Here is an 18,735-nt window from a genome sequence, read left to right on the forward strand (position 1 = left end):
TATATAGAGTAAGCAGATCAATACCATAAAGTACTTTAAATAATTTTAAAAGATATAAATTTGTATATGTCCAGCAGATGAAATGTGAAAACTTTTTTAGTTGAAAGAGCTCAGACACTCAGGAATGTTGACAGTAGTATGATATTGAAGGCACCGCCATCTTTAGATAAAAGTGTTAGTCCCAATAAAAGTCTTAAAAACTCTTCATGTGTTTTAACAGCAGCAGCACTCCAACTGAAGCAGCTTTCCCATCTCTCAAAGAGGCTTGATCTTCGAGTCCATTCTTATCCACTGTGGGGTCAGGAGGATTTCTCTGAATTACTTGTGTTTGTTCCATCATGTATTGAACAAGCATAGTCTTTGTAGTTAGAAATGAAAGATAAATGGCCCTAAATGTTAGTCATATTACACTCCTTCTCCCCTTTATAGTGATACTGGGAGTCTCTTTCCTAATGGAGTGATATTTAAGACTGAAGTTTCTGTCCTACTTCAAATCAGCCTTCATTCCTCTCGTGTGGTTTTTCCATCACAGTGTCTGTCTGAAAGCATGTCACAGCTGCTACATTCATCACAGGCCAGGCCCCAGGGCAGGTCACTCACTCCTGTGGAGAAAGGGATCTCGGCTCAGTACTCAGCCATAAATTGTGCAGCTATTGATATCATTACCAATTTTTTTATGGGTCTCCAGGTATCAGTGCAAATGGAGTTTGTTAGACATCAGTTGAACAGCCCTTTCTGTGGCTCATAAAAGCACACACACCAAGATACCTAGTTGTCTCCAAAAATAAATGATATGCTGCTTACACTGGGCTTCTTTCATTCCAGGGTTGACAGGACAGGGAGGAATACTGGCAAGGCATGTGAAATACCTGCCAATAGATGCACACAGTACAGCAATGTACAAGAATCAGCGGGCACATGTTGGCCTTGTCCGTACTGTATCTGCCTCCTTCCTTTTATCTGCACCTTTCAAACTCTTTCTTTCTGCCTCTTCCTGAGACTAAAATAATTACTAATATTTTGAAGCTATCTCATTCCCTGACTTCTATCCTCCTACCTACCAAGGGGATATGCCCCACACTCACAAAGTAGCAAGTGATTTAAAAATATCATAGAAATAAAGCTAGAAATTTAACTTCTTTGAACTTCAGTTTCTCCATTGGCTATGTAAATCATAGCACTGTGTCCTTGTAAGCTAGAACGGGACTTTGGGGAAGCTACCCAAATGCCAACCTCTTCATTTAGTGCTGATGGGACTGTAGTGAGGGAGTGGATTCCAGGGCCTATACAATGCTACAGTGACCATTCAGAGGCGAGTTTCCTGAGCTTTAACCCTTTTGAACCAAACTTCTGAAGGACAAACTCATATTTTAATAGCAGACACATTCAGCACATTTAGAAGCCCTAAAAAAATGTCGAAGTAACATTCTCAGTAGAGTACCTGCAGTGTCAGCTGAGGAAATGCTATGTACAGACACCAAGATACAGCCCATGTTGACTGACTGGCAATCCTGACTCCCTGTAATTTTTATTTTACTATCTATCTATCTATCTATCTATCTATCTATCTATCTATCTATCTATCTATCTATCTATTTATTTATTTATTTTTCGAGACAGGGTTTCTCTGTATAGCCCAAGGCTGTCCTGGAACTCACTTTGTAGACCAGGCTGGCCTTGAACTCAGAAATCCACCTGTCTCTGCCTCCCGAGTGCTGGGATTAAAGGCATGAGTCACCACACCCGGCTAGTTTACTATTTTTAAGGTTACAAACTTTTCTATCATTTGCAATTCCAATTATGGCTAATGTGAGAGGCATACCAATTTAAAGATATTTCTATTTAGGATTTTCCCCCTATTTATTTTATCATTTCATGACAGGAATATTAGAAAAAAAAATTTTTTTCCTTTTCTGTAAACTGCAAATGTTTCTTTTGGCAATTTCCATGTAAGCGGAGGAACTAATTTTTCAGAGTAGAGGTAACTGAAGTCTCTGAATGGCAGGGCTTACTGACTGCTGCATACTCGTGGGCTGTCAGGGCAGCCTTTTTCCTCTCTCGTCTCTCCCACCACACCTTGTTCTCCAAACTTCTCTGACGTTTCACTAACAGCTCATGGTTCTGCTTGCCTTTCATTCAAGGACCCTAGAGTAGAGTAGGGAGTGGTGGCTGCTTGTTCCTTAGCTTGTGAGAGGGACTCACTCAGGCCCTGGCCCTTTGCTCAAGTCTCATTGCATCTGCCCTTTATTCTGTGCCCCAACAGGATTTCCAACGACAGTCTCATTCTCATTCTTGTAGATTGGCTGGGTTGACGATTCTAGTCTTTGCCTTTTGAAGAACACAGAAGCATCTCTGATTAAAAGCAAATCATTAGGAGCAAATGTCCATTGCTCTTCCCCATGTGAGACACAGAAAGATCACAATTGTCCACTGTGCTCACACTCATTAGAATGTAGTTATAATTAGTTGCCAGAACCGCGCACCCCCCCCCCATTTTCTCCTCCAGCTTCTCTCCATTCCTGCCTCTGACTGAAGACATTCTATTCAGCATCTTAGCATTGCCCTCCCTGCCTCCCAAGCAGGAGACCATCTTGTTCTTACAGAATGTCATGTCTTCACGTTCACTGGAGCTGCCTTGGAATGAAACAGCGCGAGTACTGACAAGCTGCCCTTCTGGCTTTGCTCTGGAGGATCATTAACCATCTTTAAATAAATAAATTGCTGTTGCTACTCCCTGCACAATTTAGAACATGTGTCCTTGTGACTTGATGTGAGGCTCATGTTTAAAACTCCTGTTTGTTTTCTCCGCTGCCAAGAGCTTCCTGTTACGATGCCTCTGATTCTTGCTTTCCTTCTGTAATGGCCTGTCCTTCTAAGCCTCCAGCTTCAGTAGTAAATGGCATGACTTATCATTTAAGCAACTCCATCCAAACATCAGGTATAAAAACTCTCTCTCTCTCTCTCTCTCTCTCTCTCTCTCTGTGTGTGTGTGTGTCTGTGTGTGTCTGTGTGTGTGTCTGTGTGTGCATGTGTGTGTGTGTGTGTGTGTGTGTGTGTGTGTGTGTGTGTGTGTGTGTATCATTTAAGCAACTCCATCCAAACACAACCTTCAGATGTAGAAATTATATCTACCTGTCTTTCCATCTCCCTTTCCATCTCCCTGTCCCATTCTTCTCCCACTCCACCTCCTCCTCCTCTCTCTATTTCTCTCTCTCTGCATTCTTACATATCAAAATTAAAAAAAAAAAACTTTGTATTGTTTAGAAAATATTTCCCACCTTCCATTCACGTTGGCCTTTCATTTCATGCATGACCCCTTAGTATAACAATTTGAGCTTTTAATTAATTGTTGCTTCTTTTAAAATTCTTTTTACAAAAATGACGTAGGGATATTTAATGGGACTGTTGGATGTTTAACTGCACCTCCTTTGTACACTAGTTTCACCATCATTAAACTGGTAATTGTTTAATAACTAGAAAATGTAACATCATTCATAAATGCATAAAACTAATTCCACATTTTTCCTCTCACAAGCCTGGCATTTCTTTCAGGGTCCTCCAAATTCAGTATTAAATGACATCACTTGTAATGAAAATAGCTCCATCTAAACACAGCCTGTGCTAACTGGATCAACCACCTTATATCTTAAAGATAGATGTCTTTTGTGAATATTTATATTTTCTTTAGAGTGAGTCTCTGAGTACTTATTGGTGGTACCCAGGTGGGAACTGAGCTTAATATAACAAGATCCTCTTTCATAGGAACATAACAAATCAGCTATGTACCACATCAGAGCTTCTTCTTTTGTTCCATGTAGCATAGTTGGTTCCCATGGCCCCAGGGTATCTAGCTACACAAAATGGAGATTAATATTCCATGGTATGTATGTACATTGGCATGGATTCTCCTGTTATCTGTTCATTGCCCACCTGTTATGGTTATCTACCTTTATATATACTGATGCCTGATGGCATCTTCCTTATGCCCCGTGTTTTCTTCTATGAAAAGTAAGCCAGAGTGCTGTGGTTGTTCAGCTCGTTGTCAATGCCTCCACCCCCACTGCACTGCTCCCTTTGCACAGCGAGCCTCAGATATTTAACTGAGAGATAAGCATCATTCAGGGTTCCTTATTTCACTTCACTTTTGCCTCTACTGGCTTTTAAACTCTGACTGCAAGGAGTCATGCTGTCCTTGAATTCTTGAGCTGAATTGAATACTTTTAACTCTAAAATCTAAAAGCCTCCTCAATTAGATAGAAAACCATGGTTAGAAGCTTTTCCTTTCTTCTGAGGGCCCTTCCTACTCCATCTTTAAAAAAAAAAAAAGAATTCTTTCAATTCTAATTTTAAGGCTATGTGTGATTACCATAGAATTATATTTTGCCAGTTCTCATTTATATAATATTCCCTAAAAATGACTTTGATCTTCTGATCTTCTGGATGAGCTAACATCACTAGCAGCAAACATCGAGGGACTTCTCTTTCTTTGAGGGGAAGCTGAGGAGAATGGGGTAATCTTCCTGTGAGAAGAAGACACAATGGTCAGCCATGACCATTACATTAGCATCCCCCTTTCCTATCAGCTCCTTCAAGTTTTCATCACCAGGTTTTTGAGGTAGAGATTGTCACAGAACAGTCTACTTTCAATGTCCCAGAGCCAGCAGGCACAGTTCAGTCATGTGACTGTCAGCCTGTTCTCTCATCCACTGCTCCAGTACCTGGCAGTTAGCAGAATTAACATCTGCAAGCTTTAGTTAGGTTACAAGCTCCTTCAGCACACATGCGTGTTGATTTCCTCCCCTCCCCCACAAGGAAAATAAAACCCAGGCAGAGTCCCCTCCCTCTTGTTTAGTGAGTTTGAGTTGTGAAGAGTGACTTTAGCTCTACCATGTTCATAGATGGGCCTAAGCATTAACCCCTTTCCTTCTTTGCCTTGGCTGAACACAAGCATGCTCTCTCTGTCTTTGAGTGGCAGGTCAGACCCTCCTTGACAGAAGTCTGCTAATAGGGGTTGGCAGTTTGAAAAATAATATGAGGAGGGTTAGTTTAAAACTGAGATAACAGTTCATATTTTGAGATGCTCATTATTAATTCCAGTATGAAATGATTTGCACTTGTTATTAACACATTAAGACAGCCAAGGAAAAATTAGAAGGTGACTCAACAGGAGACATTCAAATGTGGAAGGAAAAAAAAAATAACCACAGAGGGAAACTTTTTCCTAATGAGCTGAGTCCACGTTTAAGAAAGATCCATCCATTTTAAAGGTTGATTGGTTGGTTTTTTTTTTTTTGGAGGGGGGGTATATTTATTAATTAGATTTGTTTTTAACTGATACATAGAAATGTGAAAGGCATACATAATAATGGAGTACCATGCAAGAATTGTTTTAGTGTTCTAAACAGTCGATATAGTGGAATAAACTGAATTGTCATCTCCTGAGAAATGCGTTACAATGTTATGGCATATCAAAGGCATAAAGCTGAGTATGTGTTATTTCCAAAGCATTGCAAGTAATTTAACATTTTATCATAAAGCCGGAGATAAACTGCAATGAGGCAGAGGTTCATATCCTTAAGGTTGAAGAGAAGCTATCTTCTATAGCTTGAGGAAAAAAAATATTTATAATCTAAGAAAAAAAGCATGTGTCACAATTCTGACCCATGTGTATGTGTGTGTGTATGTATATATACATATGTGTGTGTGTGTGTGTGTGTATATATATATATATATATATAGTATATTTTCATGAATGTATCTGTATGTTTTATGTGTATATATATATGTACATGTATTTATGTGTATATGTATGTGCATGTGTGTATGGTATCTATATGTGTGACTATATATAGTATCTATATATGTGTGTATATATGTGTAGATATGTGTGTGCATGTGTGCATATTTCTATATGATGTGTTGATGTGTTTGTATTTGTATGTGTGTGAACATATGTATGTATATATATATATGTATATGATTCAGCTGAAAAATCATAATATCTAAAAATTAAAATTTTCTGAGATTGTTGGTCACTGTTTCTTTTCTCTGTTATATCATCATCTTGTTTTGGATGGTGAGGAAATAGGATGGTTAACCAAAACTCCTTGATTTCTGTTTACTTTTCGTCCTGTGAGATTGTTAAATTGTAGTGCATTCACCTTATTAAATACTAGAAAATAATTGAGAGTTTCAAGGTGTCTCCCTTTCTGTTCTCCCAATTTCTTGGGGACTTGAAATATCATGAGCTGTTTCTGAGAAGACTGCATCTAGACCAACTCTTCTCTTGGTATTACTGACCATTTAAGAGATTACCTGAGAGAAGTTCAGCCCAAGGTCAACTGAAGAATGAGAAAGTTGATATGAGTCTGAGTTTTAAGGACATTTTTCCTTCTAGTCTAGTTTATTTTTCAAGTTTCATTGAAGAAGAAATTGCCAGCTGTACAATGGAACCATTGTTTATAACACTGTGGAGATGGAGGAAGTGAAGAGTAATGAGGTGATGTTTCTATTAAGTAAAGGGAAAGAAGGAAAGTAAGAGGGACTGCTAGTACATTTGGCCACCGCGAGTTTCTCTCTTGAACAGCACATCAACATACTGTGGAAAGTTTTGCCTTCAAGAAAGCAGGTTATGTGAAGAAAAAGGTTAAAAAGTGTTAGTGATTCTGTGTTGTGTAACGAGAAAAATGCTGTAGCACATGGGCAATCTATTTGGTAAATAACTTAAGGCAGCACTGAAAATGTTCCTTCACGCTGAAACAGTGATTACAGTTTGGGGGATTATTTTCAGAATGTTGATAAATGAGAAACTGCATTCAACTCCTTCTCACTCTTTCCCCCAAAGTATGCAAATAAAAAGCTTATTTTTTTTCCGTGAGAGAGACTTTTAAGTCACAGGCAGGTTTTTTTCTTTACATTTTTTTTCTCTATAGCAGTCAATTTTGTATGAAGCAAATGATTCCGGGCCTAATTGCACTGAGTGCGTGTGGTTGGTTTGCTAGCTCTGTTGAGGTTGAATTGCATTTGAAATTTCTAACAGTATGATTTTTTTTTTCAGAATTTAATAACTGACTAAAATATTTAATAATGGGAGCTTTTATTAAATTAAAAAAGAATTCAGGATATATTTTTAGAACTAACTTATTTTTCTTTATCAGTTTGTCTACTTTAAGGGAAAGAGACAGAATGGAAGCAATCCCTTGTATACTTGAATAGACATTAATGCCATAAGCACAGAGTGTAATCTCATTCAGTGTGGATCATCGTTCAGAAGGTTTGGGAAGCATCACGTGGCAGTAATAACTATGCTACTAGGTCTACGGAATAACAAATTACATCAAATGTTTGAACTTCTTCATTAGTCTTATGCATAATTAGTCTTTACATTTCCACATGATTATTAGAACCGTTCTTAGATTGCCCACTGCCCAATCTTGCATCACCTAACACATCTGTTAAATGCAATGTCTGGTTTTCAAATACAGGTAGGGAAAGATGAGGGTTGAAAGCCTGAGTGTATGCATGCTACCCTACCTAGAGAAGCCCAGAGAACATCGGGTGGGTTCATTTACAAGCATCCTTAGAAATGGAATGGGGAAACATGAAAGCCCATCATAAACCTTTTAATTAAACCACATTGTGCCATATATTGTCCTCTCCATGGGGTTCGTCCGACCTCTCACCTCTTCTTTTGTCCTGCAGGCACTCCACTGCTGGTTAGGAGAAGCAGTGACCCAGCACCAGGGCCCCATGCTGATGCCCAGCCAAGCACTGCAAGCCTGAGTGGCCAGAGTTTGAAACCTGTTGTTCTGGTAGGTATCTTACCATCCTCATCTCTGTGAGGGATCAAAGGGCCTCCTTGCCCATCCTCTCCAAAGAGCTGATAATTAGATACAGGCCTTTTGATGAAATGCAGAGTAGTGATTATAAAAATAGATAGCATGGTCTAATAGTAGGATGCAGTTATAGTGACAGCCATTACTTACATAGTGCTGATTGTATGTCAAACCCTCATTTAAACTTCTACATGTAAGTAAGGACAAGTCTCTGTTCTCCAATTTTCTGATAAAATGGGAGGCAGGGAGAGATTCGGAACATGTAGCTATTTGTTCAATGATGTAGGAGACTCAGAACTGACCCAAATGGTCTGGTTCCAAAGGCCCTGTTTCCAGCTAGCATATGACCTTGCTGCACGCCTTCTGCCATTCTCCTTCAAAATGTCACAGGGTAGACTGGTGTATTTTCAGTGATTCAATGCAGTGCTTTGGACGGCAGAATAACAGTGAATGTTGATACAGTTTGAGCTCTCAATACCATGAATATTTGAGGCCAGCACTGACTTTCGAGAATTCAGCAGTGAAACTGAAGAAAAATAAACTAATAAGAAAAAATGTCTATGAGACAACATATTTGTAACTGCTATATTTATAACTGATAAGTAAGAAATGACTTCCAGGGCACAGGAAGGTATCTTCCATCTATCCACATAGACTGGGATCCTATGTACATTCTCAGCTGCTTTGAAGAACTGTAATGGTGGTTCATCCCTCCAAATAGTCTGCAAGCTAAACGCTGGTTAATGGCCATACATGTCATCACATAGCATGACACTCAATAATGTAACCATATTTAAACTCTCCTAAAAGCCCATCCCTGTCTCATTACGAGCCTCACTATTTAGAGCACTTTATGAAAAATGTATATCAGGGTGACGAATTAACTAAAGTAATCTCACGATTTGGTATAATTTTGTTTTCAAGAACCAATGCCAAAGATTATAAAGTAGGAGCTGCTATGCTGTATTATTGAGTATTTACCAGTTGATGGGTATTTTCCCAATTGGTGTAATTATTTTCCTTAAAGTAGTGCCTTTAAAACAGTTTAGATATACTGTTCTCTCATTATCCTATTTAAAGCTCTAGGTGCCAGAGAGATGACTTAGTCCTTGAGAAAGCCTTCTCTTTTAAATATGTATGTTTCATTATTTCTTTTAATTTTTTATATTATAATTGCATCTTTTTCTTTTCCTTTCCTCCCTCCAAACCTCTCATATGCCTTTCTTCATTCTCCTCCAAATTCATGGTCACCTTTTAAAAATTAATTGTTTTTAAAAAATAATTGTTGTTATATGCATGTACATACATATACATGTATATTTACATATATATCCAAATATAGCCTATTCAGTTTATATAATGTTACTCCTATATATGTGTATGTTTCCAGAGCTGAGCATTCGGTATTAAATAGCCAATCATTGTGCTCTTCACTGGGAAAGACTGTTTCTGCTGCTTTCAACATTCTTTGGTTGACTAGAGTTCTTTCTGTAGGGTTGAGGCCTCATGCTCCCCCCTCATACTCTTTCCTCATGCATGGCTCTTGGTGTATTCCTTCTTTAGCTCAAGATTAGGTATCGTATTGAAGAGCACCTATTTTCTTGCAGAGGACTCTCATTGGGAACTCCAGCTCCTGGGAATTCAGTGCCCTCTTTTGGCTTCTGTGGGCACTTCACTCATGTGCATGGATCAACACACATAGCAAGCACATAACTGAAAATAAAATAAAAACCTTTAAAGATTTGCCTCTTTGGGGATGTCGATTTACTATAGCATAATAAAAACCGGGTATATCTGAGCTACTTGATTGATGGATACAGAGAAACCCAGTGTTTGGTGTTTTACAGAGTTTTTGTTTGTTTGTCTTCATTTCATTCTAAATATGCAGTGATTGAGACCAGGTTAAGTCTAAATATATTGAATTGAGAAAAGGAATGATATAAATATGAGGAAATTTACATAAACAAGAATAAGTACAATTTAATGCATATTTTATGCTATCTATGTACCCTAAAATGAGTCTATCTGATTGATGTTGTTGTCCCTATTTGCAGGCAGAAAGATCCTCCAGCATCTCATCTAGTTAAGTTTGTATCACATAGACTTAGTGAGTAAAACAACAAGTAACATAAACATTTCTTTCTTTTAGAGAAAATTAGGTCTCCCATCTTTCTAATACCTTTATCCAAAATATGACCTTAGGGAATTCTGAGGCAGGGCATGAAGTTGGATGATATAGAATTACCAGCAGAGATTTGTATTCTAATTTTGGGGAAAAGAGTACTGCCACTCAAAATGCTTGTACCTTGCCTTTATGTAAGTGATGTGGCTTAAGTGCTGGTATTTCAGAAGTAGTAAGGAAAGCCCACGTTGTTTTTCTTCCTCACAGTGGGCTACGTGCATGATGATGAGTGTACCTAAGGCTTGAAGGATGTGGTCCTTGCCTTGGCAGAGGACAGAAGTGCTCAGGCTTTTCTTGCTTTGATTATACAATAATCTCTGCTAATTGTGTGATTCCTAATGCACCAGGAACACACACTGTGCCATGCTTTTCTTCATCTATATCCAAGTACATGGAAAACGCTCAGTGTGTGCATGCTTTGGGTCTAGAAATGAAAGATACATATAAACCTAGTGGGAATTCTTAGAGTTTCTGAGCACTACAGCAGCTTTAATTAATAATTAACTCAACCCAGCCATTCTAGCCATTACTCAGTACCACCCCCCAAAATTCTTTCCTTTTTTATAATATTTATTTAGTCTCCCTAAGTCAAGAAACAAATACATTAACTGTCCTGCCATGAGAACTGTAGACAGGGTTATTGAATAAAGATTCTAGAGAGGATATCAATTTTTATATAGGAGAAAGGCATTGTTTGTATGAGTCAGAGTCTCATTAATTTTTTGTTGAATTTGCATTCAAATACATTTGCAATCATGAGTTAAATAAACTATATATTAAATTATTTTAATTACTTTTATTTCTAACTATAGTTAATAGAAAACTATAAATTACATTAATGGTTCTCAACACATTTATATTGAATAGTGTTCCTCGAGACAGAAGTAAAATCAGGTGTAAATTAGTAAAATGATTTGAAACCCTAGGAGGAAGGGTCTCTGAGTCCTATGTTGTCTTTTGTGTGTCAGTATGATTCCTTGTTACCCTGGCTCCTTTCTGTGGTACAATACAGTGCATTCACTAACTCTACAGACATCCAGGTAGAGATAAAAACCATGGCATCCTATACATGTCCATGCAGTTTCTGTCACTACTTGCTCAGTGATGAGAGGGGTCTCTTGGTGAAGCATAGGGAAACCAGCACCATAGAGCTTACCTGGGAGCACACAGTTGTTTCTTCGTGACGAGAACCTTAGGTGTCGAGGAAGTCTGGATTGCTGACTCAAAGCTCTTGTCCATGCCGCAGATAGCATAGATATACTGAAAGTATAATTGGAACAACTTGATTCCTTTGGTTGGTTAAGTGCTGGTATGGATAGGGAATGTATGATAATATACCCCTTGCAGTAAGCAATATGAAAAACAATTGCTTTATAGATACATGTTGCATTAGTTGGGTGCAAATATCTGCATCTGTCTCTTTCAGCTGCTTAGTGGGTCTTTCAGAGGGCAGTCACGATGAGTCCCATTTTGTGAGTGCTCCATGACCTCTTTGTCAGGCCTTGGGACCTCCCCTTGAGCTGGATCCCACTTTGGGTCTGTCACTGGAACTTCTTTTCCTTAGGCTCCTCTCTATTTCCATCCCTGTAATCCTTCCAGACAGGGACAATTATGGGCTAGAGATGTGACTATGGGATGGCAACCCCATCCTTCACTTGATGTCCTGTCTTCCTGCTGGAGGTGGGATCTATAAGTTCCCTCTCCCTACTGTCCAGCATTTCATCTAAGGTCCCTCCCTTTGAGTCCTGGGAGTCTCTCACCTCTCAGGTCTCTGGTGCATTCTGGGGGTTTCCCCCAAACTCCTATTTCCAGAGGTTGCTTGTTTACATTCTTTCTGCTGGCTTCAGTCCTTTTCCCTCACCCAATACCAGATCAGGTTCCCCTCTCCCTACTACCCCCCTCCCTGACCCTGTCCACTTTCCCTCCCAGGTTCCTCCCTCCCTCCCCATTTGTGATTGTTTCCTTGTCTCTCCCAAGTGGGACTGAGGAGTTCTCTCTTGGGCACTTCAGCTTGTTGAGTTTTTTGAGTTCTGTGGACTGAAAGAGTCAGATGCAGATATTTGCACTCAACCAATGGACAGAAGCAGCTGACCCCTGCTGTTGAATTTGGGAAGGCTGAAAGAAGCTAAGGAGAAGGGTGATCCTGTAGGAGGACCAGCAGTCTCAATTAATCTGGAACCCTGAGATCTCTCAAACACTGGAACACCAAACATACAGCATACACCAGCTGATATGAGGCCCCCAACACACATACAGTAGAGGACTTCCAGGTCTGTGTTCATTCAGAGATGATGCACCTAACCCTCAAGAGACTGGAGGCCCCAGGGAGTTTAGAGGTCAGGTGGGGTGGGGGTGGGGGCATTCACTTGGAGGCAGGTAGGGGGGAGGTGTGGGATGTGGAGCAGATGGGGTGGGAAGTGGATGGTGGGGGGGGGGACAGGGAATGGAATATGGAGTGTAAAAAATAATAAACAAATAAAAGAAAGATATATGTTCCATTGCTTCTCCTTCTGAAATCCAGTCGGGGAGAACAATTGGAATTTTCGCTTCCTAAGAAGTGTTCTCATGTAAGTAATTCACAGACAGCAGGGCCCCAAGTGGTTTATTCCCAGGAAAGTTAGTCATAATCCACACCTTAAGAATCTAAGGAATAAATACTTGACATATTTGACTGTGTTGAAGTACTGCCTTTAAAACCACTGTCGATGCTAGTTAGTTTTAACTGTACTTTATTAAACCCACTGTAGTTAAAATTGCTTCACTGATGCCCAGAGATGTGCGCTTTGGAAAGGTTAGAAAATTTACATCTTTCTTCTGATTGAATGATTTCAAATTGGTTATTTCAGATGTACACTCACAGGCATGTTGGACTTCCAAGGCCGCACCAAATTAGAAAATTTGAATTTGCTGCAAGCTTCAAATTCTGACTGCTGAAAACCCTCCAAATTTCCGAGTTTGTTACTTAAAGTACCATCAGATAAACAGCATGGAAATGTGTTTCCCTGCCTTCTCTTCATAACAGGATAGTATAGCTATTAATGTTCAAGCAGCAATAGCTATTCATCTTCCAAGACAGTAGCAAACCTCATTTTTCTGACACTTTTGTACTAAAGAAAGAGAACCCTGGGGACAGGATATTAGAGTAGGAGGTTTCTTGCAAGAAGTCTTACCTTCCTTCCCTTGATTGCAACCTGGTGTTCTCCTTTGGCTTAAGGGCAAGCCATAAATCTGAGCGCCTTGAAATCGATGTTCCTGAATTTACAAATGGAACTCCAAACACATGTGATATCCCCCCCTTAATATCCGGTTAACTAATATAGGTGTTTGTGCTTTAATGACTGTTTGCATCTTGCATTTAATCCTTAAGGCACATGGATCCTGCAGGGTGAGTAAATTAAAAAGGAGATTCCTGGACTGTATATGGCTCTTCTCTGGGAGGAAAGGTGGTGCTCTAGACCTGTTACTCAAATGTTTTGTATTACCAAAAATTGTGTGTGTGTGTGTGTGTGTGTGTGTGTTCACTTGTGGCCTTTAGAAGTTGATAGCAATTATTATATAAATTTTACTTTTTTAAATGATGCAGTCAGTTTGGGTGGTTGTTAAAGTGGAAGGCAATGCCTGGATATGAGGGGGTATCAGGGGTGTGATATCTCTCTGGAGTTTTAGTATGGGCAAGGGACTCATCACTCTCTATAGTTTAGAAGGAGAGAAAAAGAAGATGAGAAGCCCCATTTTTGAGAGATAAATAGTACAGGGAACCAATTCCTTGACTCTGAAGACCATCTCTGAGTAAGAGAGGTTCATCCTCCGCCTGGAAATGTCCAGTAACTAAAGGTATTTTGTTCTACTTATCATCTTTCCTACCTAGCACAGACATAAACCCAGGAGATTGGGATAATTTTTCTTTTTCATTTTGCTCCTACAGCCACATATACCTGTTTATTCAATAGCAATACAATTGTTCACTACTCAGCAGTTAAGATTAGGGGAGAAGAACACAGGCTGCCTCTGGAGGATGCGCTCAGAAATATTTCCAGTCGTCAGGAATGTTCTAGTGGAGGATAGGTAGAAACCCAATCAGTCTTTAGAGATATGGGTGTTTCATCTGCAAAGATCTGCAGGTGGTACTGGTGGGAAGAAATATTTCCAGTGAGTAGCAGGACTTTTCTTGCCTGGGGATGGAGAAATGTCTTATTGGGTGATATATCTCTTTCCAAGCATGTCATGTATATCAAAACTATTATAGATGTTTCCCCCAGATTAAACTTTCTCAAAACTATGAGCAAAATCATTGAGATATTACAATTACAAGTTTAATAGCTTGTCTGCTAGGTTAAAAATCAGAAGGTATTTGGTTGTGGGCTGCTGACCATATAGGCAAACCAGCAAACCATGATCTGCCTTTCTTGGTGATTATTCTAAGTCTATACTTAATAAGGAAATTACAAGTGAATTTATGCCAAAATTCAATTTAAGATTTAGTAAACAAAGCCAGGTGTGGTGGCGCAAGCCTTTAATCCCAGCACTCCGGAGGCAGAGGCAGGCAGATTTCTGAGTTCGAGGCCAGCCTGGTCTACAAAGTGAGTTCCAGGACAGCCAGGGCTATACAGAGAAACCCTGTCTCGGGAAAAAAAAAAAAAAAAAAAAAAAAAAAAGCTTTAGTAAACAATTTGGATGAAAATGTTAATTTCTCTCCAGGAGATATTACAGCTTTATAGCTATAAAACTTAAGACTGGACAACTGCTGAGGGATATCTGAAGGAAGGTGATAGCTGTTGTATTTCAGCCAGGAGCGTTGGATGCTGTTCAACGAAAGGGAATAGCTTGTAACATACAATTGTATTATTTAGAGATACGGAGTCCTACAACAGGGTTTTCTTTCATTGTGTCCTTTTTTTTTCTGACAGTGATATAATAATCGTCCTGTTGTTTGTAACTCCAGCTGTTCACGCTGTGTTCTGATAAGACCAGAGCTTGAAGACACATTGCAGCGATGGTTTTCATATGGCTTTGTTTTAAGAGATAAAGCTGCCATCCAGCATTTCATAAAGCCAGATGTTTACTAAGTTTGGCAAGTTTAGGCAGCTTAATTTCTAAAACATTGTGCTTAGAGACTAATGTTCAGGTTGGGGAGAGTGACAAGCCTGGTTTATTCTGTAGCAGAGTTTTTCACTGCAGTTTTGCAGAAGTTGATTTAAACAAACAAACAAACAAATGGCAGAGTTGAATGTCTGCACCCTGACAAGCCTGGAACCCTGGGAAATGTGACTCCTGTTCAGGGTCGTGCTTTTGCATTACTTATCATGAGTCTAGTTTAGAACTGGAAAACAAAAAGAAAGTTCGCTATTCCAAGTCTTTTTCAGAAGTGAAAGAACTAACCATCGTTTTTGTTTTCAGTCAGGCTCTAAGCATAATACAAACGAAATGTGCTTTGTTTTCGTATCAAAATATATTGATTGACATTTTAGATATCCAACCTTGTGCTTCAAGCCATTAGGAAACCTTCAGACATTACTCTTTTCCTTGGGAAACATAGAGCCTGGTTAAGAAGACCAAAGCAACTAAACATTGCTATCAACCTGAGCATCTATCAGATTACCAGATGCTATCTCTTAACTATCCATATGTCTGTCTTTGCCGATACTCTGCAGTTTGGCTCTTGGCCTGAGTTTACGTTTCTTTAAACCCTGAAGAAAGGGCCATGTTTGGTGTCTCTGTTAGCTCTTGTAACTATCAGTTGGCATGCTGCTACGGCTGCAAAGACTTCAGTGGCCAGAGCTGGTGTCCTCTTACTTGTGTTCAAGTCCCCAGGTATCAGTCCTTGCACTTGGTACATCATCATGGATGTATGAGGCTTAAAGCAAAGTCATTTCAACAACCTTCAAGCAGTTTTAGCCTGTTTTATAAGTGTGTATATTGGATATGTGCACATATCTGTATGTGCATACACACACGCATGAATGAATTGGATTATGAAAGTCCTGCCTTTCTTTATGAAAGAGAACACTGTTCTTTACCTGAAATAGCTTTAGCTGAGTTATGAGTCAGAGAGATGTCCGAGCATGACTTCTCTGCTCCACATTTAACTGAGAGCTGGTGGCTGAGGTCAGCACTTTGGATTCTCAGACATTTCATTTTAGAATTTAAACAATGAGCTGGTTCAGAGAATTAGTAAAAATTATAGGGTGAGAACAAGCCATTGTTATTCTGCTCATGAATTGTTATAGAGGCTAATTTTACAAATAAACCGTGAAGAAAAACAGAATAGAAATTAATTCCAACGTAGGAGATTCACTTATTTGGACTTCTTTTTCTGTCAACAAAATTGTGAGTTCTATAATATAAACTTAGCAAGCCCATCAGTCATAATGTTATACTTGTCTAATAGCTGTGTTCAAAGACTTCAAAAACACTTGGGATTTTAATTTTAGGTTTCTCTCTTATACCACTGCATCTAAAGATGTTCCTTTCTAGCTCTTCTTTCATTCCATCTTTTCTTAATAGGCTTTTCTAGTTTTGACTGATGTAGAAGACAAAAATACTTCTAGTACTTGGGTTAATTAGAATATGGGTGACAGAGTATGGTAAAATGTGATTTTAGTACTCTGCTCAAATCCAGTTTTGACACCGTTGAAGTTTATTTTGATGTAGCTTATTCTGAAGATCAACATCCTATTCTCTGAATGGCTAATACTGTAACCTATGAAGAATGTATAGATTGTGAATGATTCTTTCCTAAAATGTGTATAACTAAAAAAATAAAATTAAAATAAAATAAACAAGGAAGCTATTGCTATTATCCATTTAAACTCTATACTAATGACTTGTACGTTCCTGGTATGAGTTTTTAACCTTGGTGAGAATGGATTCAACTTTAAATTTTATTCTAATGTCCTATGAATGTCTATGCATTCATAGAAGAGCAATGAAGTTTTCCCTCTAAGATACCAGTAGTCTGAGTGTATTTGCCAAGGAAATAATAAAGACAAACATTTAAAGTAAAAGCCTGAATATCCATACAGAGGCAGTATCATAAAATGGTGTCTACAAAAACACACATCAATCCATTCAATGAAATAGCTGCCTTTAAAAATCTCCTGTCTAAACACAAGTAGCCAGGTATGTCCAAGGTCAGAGTCAAGGTTGAGAACCATGGGTTTTGTTGCTGATTGTTGTTATTGTTGTCCTCTTCCATGATGGCCTTCTGGGCGTCAGACAATTGAGAAACATCCGTAGTGCAGACTGGAAGGGTTAATGAACATTCTCCCAGCTTCTGAAAGGAATACAACTTTCTCTTCAGATGAGGATTTTTTTTTCTCTCTCTCTCAAAACATACACCCTCCTGAAGTGTGTGTTTCATTCTGGCTTCTGCTTACAAAGCAGAGTTAGTCATAGAATGACATCGTACAGACATTAAACAAGACTTTTCTTTCTCACGAGGGGGCCCCTTTCCTAATGGCCCTGTGCCATAAAGTTGAATTCTGAAGTAGATGAATCACATTTTAAAAGTCGCTACTGTGTGTGTTTTACGCTTGTGGAAACACGTAGCATCCTCCTAAGCAGCGTGTGGCTTGTGACAGAGGTGCTTTTGATGTCTGATTAGATGATCATGGAGACATCTGGAGTGAGTTAGGTTTAAAGTGACTGTTGTGAGCCAATGGAGGCTCCAAACCCTTCAGATAGAGTCAGGCTTTATTTTGTTTTCCCCTAAATCACAAGCTTTTGCGATATTTAACTGATTTTTTTTTTTTTGAGCCTTCTCTCCAGACAGATCTCCATACTTTTCCAAAGTAAAAATGGATGAATGGCATTTGTTGAAAAAAAAATCATCAAGGGTTATTGCTGTGGGAAGAAACTGGCAGCTAATGCATCTGAAGTCAGAACTGACCGACTTAGTACTGAGAATGATGGCTCTGTTACCTCTGCCTTTAATTTCAGTCACTACCAATCAAACATGTTAACATATAGATAAAATGTATCTGGTTTTAGTTCCATTCTTACAATGATCGAAAGCAAAGCAAGCAGATCTGGACGCAGCTGACACTGTTTAGATTGCAATGCTGCTGTGTGTGGAGAGCACTCATTGAGAGATTACTCATTAATACAGCAAATTGTATTTGAGTGGTTGCAAAATATGAGCATTGCATAGAGGCTGTGTAATTTCCAGAGAAATCCTTTACCCAAAATATTTGGGATTAGAAGTGTTTGGAATTTGCAATAATTCTGGATGCCGAAATAATTTCATTCATACATATATATATATATATATATATATATATATATAAAATATTAAAATATTATATATATAATATTAAATATATATATATATATATATATATATAATCTTAAGAACTAGGCCTGATACTAAGCATTAAATTTATTTGTTTTCTAAGCACCTTAGATACACAACCTACAGCAGTTGTATTCAACATTTAAATAATCTGATTTTTTTTTTTTTTTTTTTTTTGCTGTAGCCTACTCACAGGAATTGAGGGGCAAGCTTTTCCACTTGGGTTATCAGGTTAGTGGTGCTCAGTCAATAAAACAATGTTCTCTATGTATTCATGAGTAAGACTATTATTTATCTATAATAGATGGGTAGACTCATATACACACACACCCCATATGATTTTTTTGCCTTAAAATCCCTTTTTCAGAGCTTCCAAAATGTCCACTACATTTCTTCTTATGACAGTCTATGAAAACTCCTTTCCTTCT

General features: G+C 38.6%; 1 protein-coding gene across 4 annotated transcripts in view; it reads left to right on the plus strand.

Moving 5' to 3' along the window:
* Pard3b (par-3 family cell polarity regulator beta) overlaps positions 1–18,735 on the plus strand; it is a 1,003,618-nt gene that overhangs the window by 430,017 nt on the left and 554,866 nt on the right. For all 4 annotated transcript variants that reach the window (XM_011238602.3, XM_006496298.3, NM_001081050.2 and 1 more), the window contains one exon: positions 7,702–7,811. In XM_011238602.3, coding sequence (XP_011236904.1) covers positions 7,702–7,811 — 110 coding nt within the window. The remainder of the gene's footprint in view (positions 1–7,701; positions 7,812–18,735) is intronic.

The sequence above is a fragment of the Mus musculus genome, chromosome 1 (genome assembly GCF_000001635.26).
Source record: "Mus musculus strain C57BL/6J chromosome 1, GRCm38.p6 C57BL/6J".
Taxonomy (NCBI): domain Eukaryota; kingdom Metazoa; phylum Chordata; class Mammalia; order Rodentia; family Muridae; genus Mus; species Mus musculus.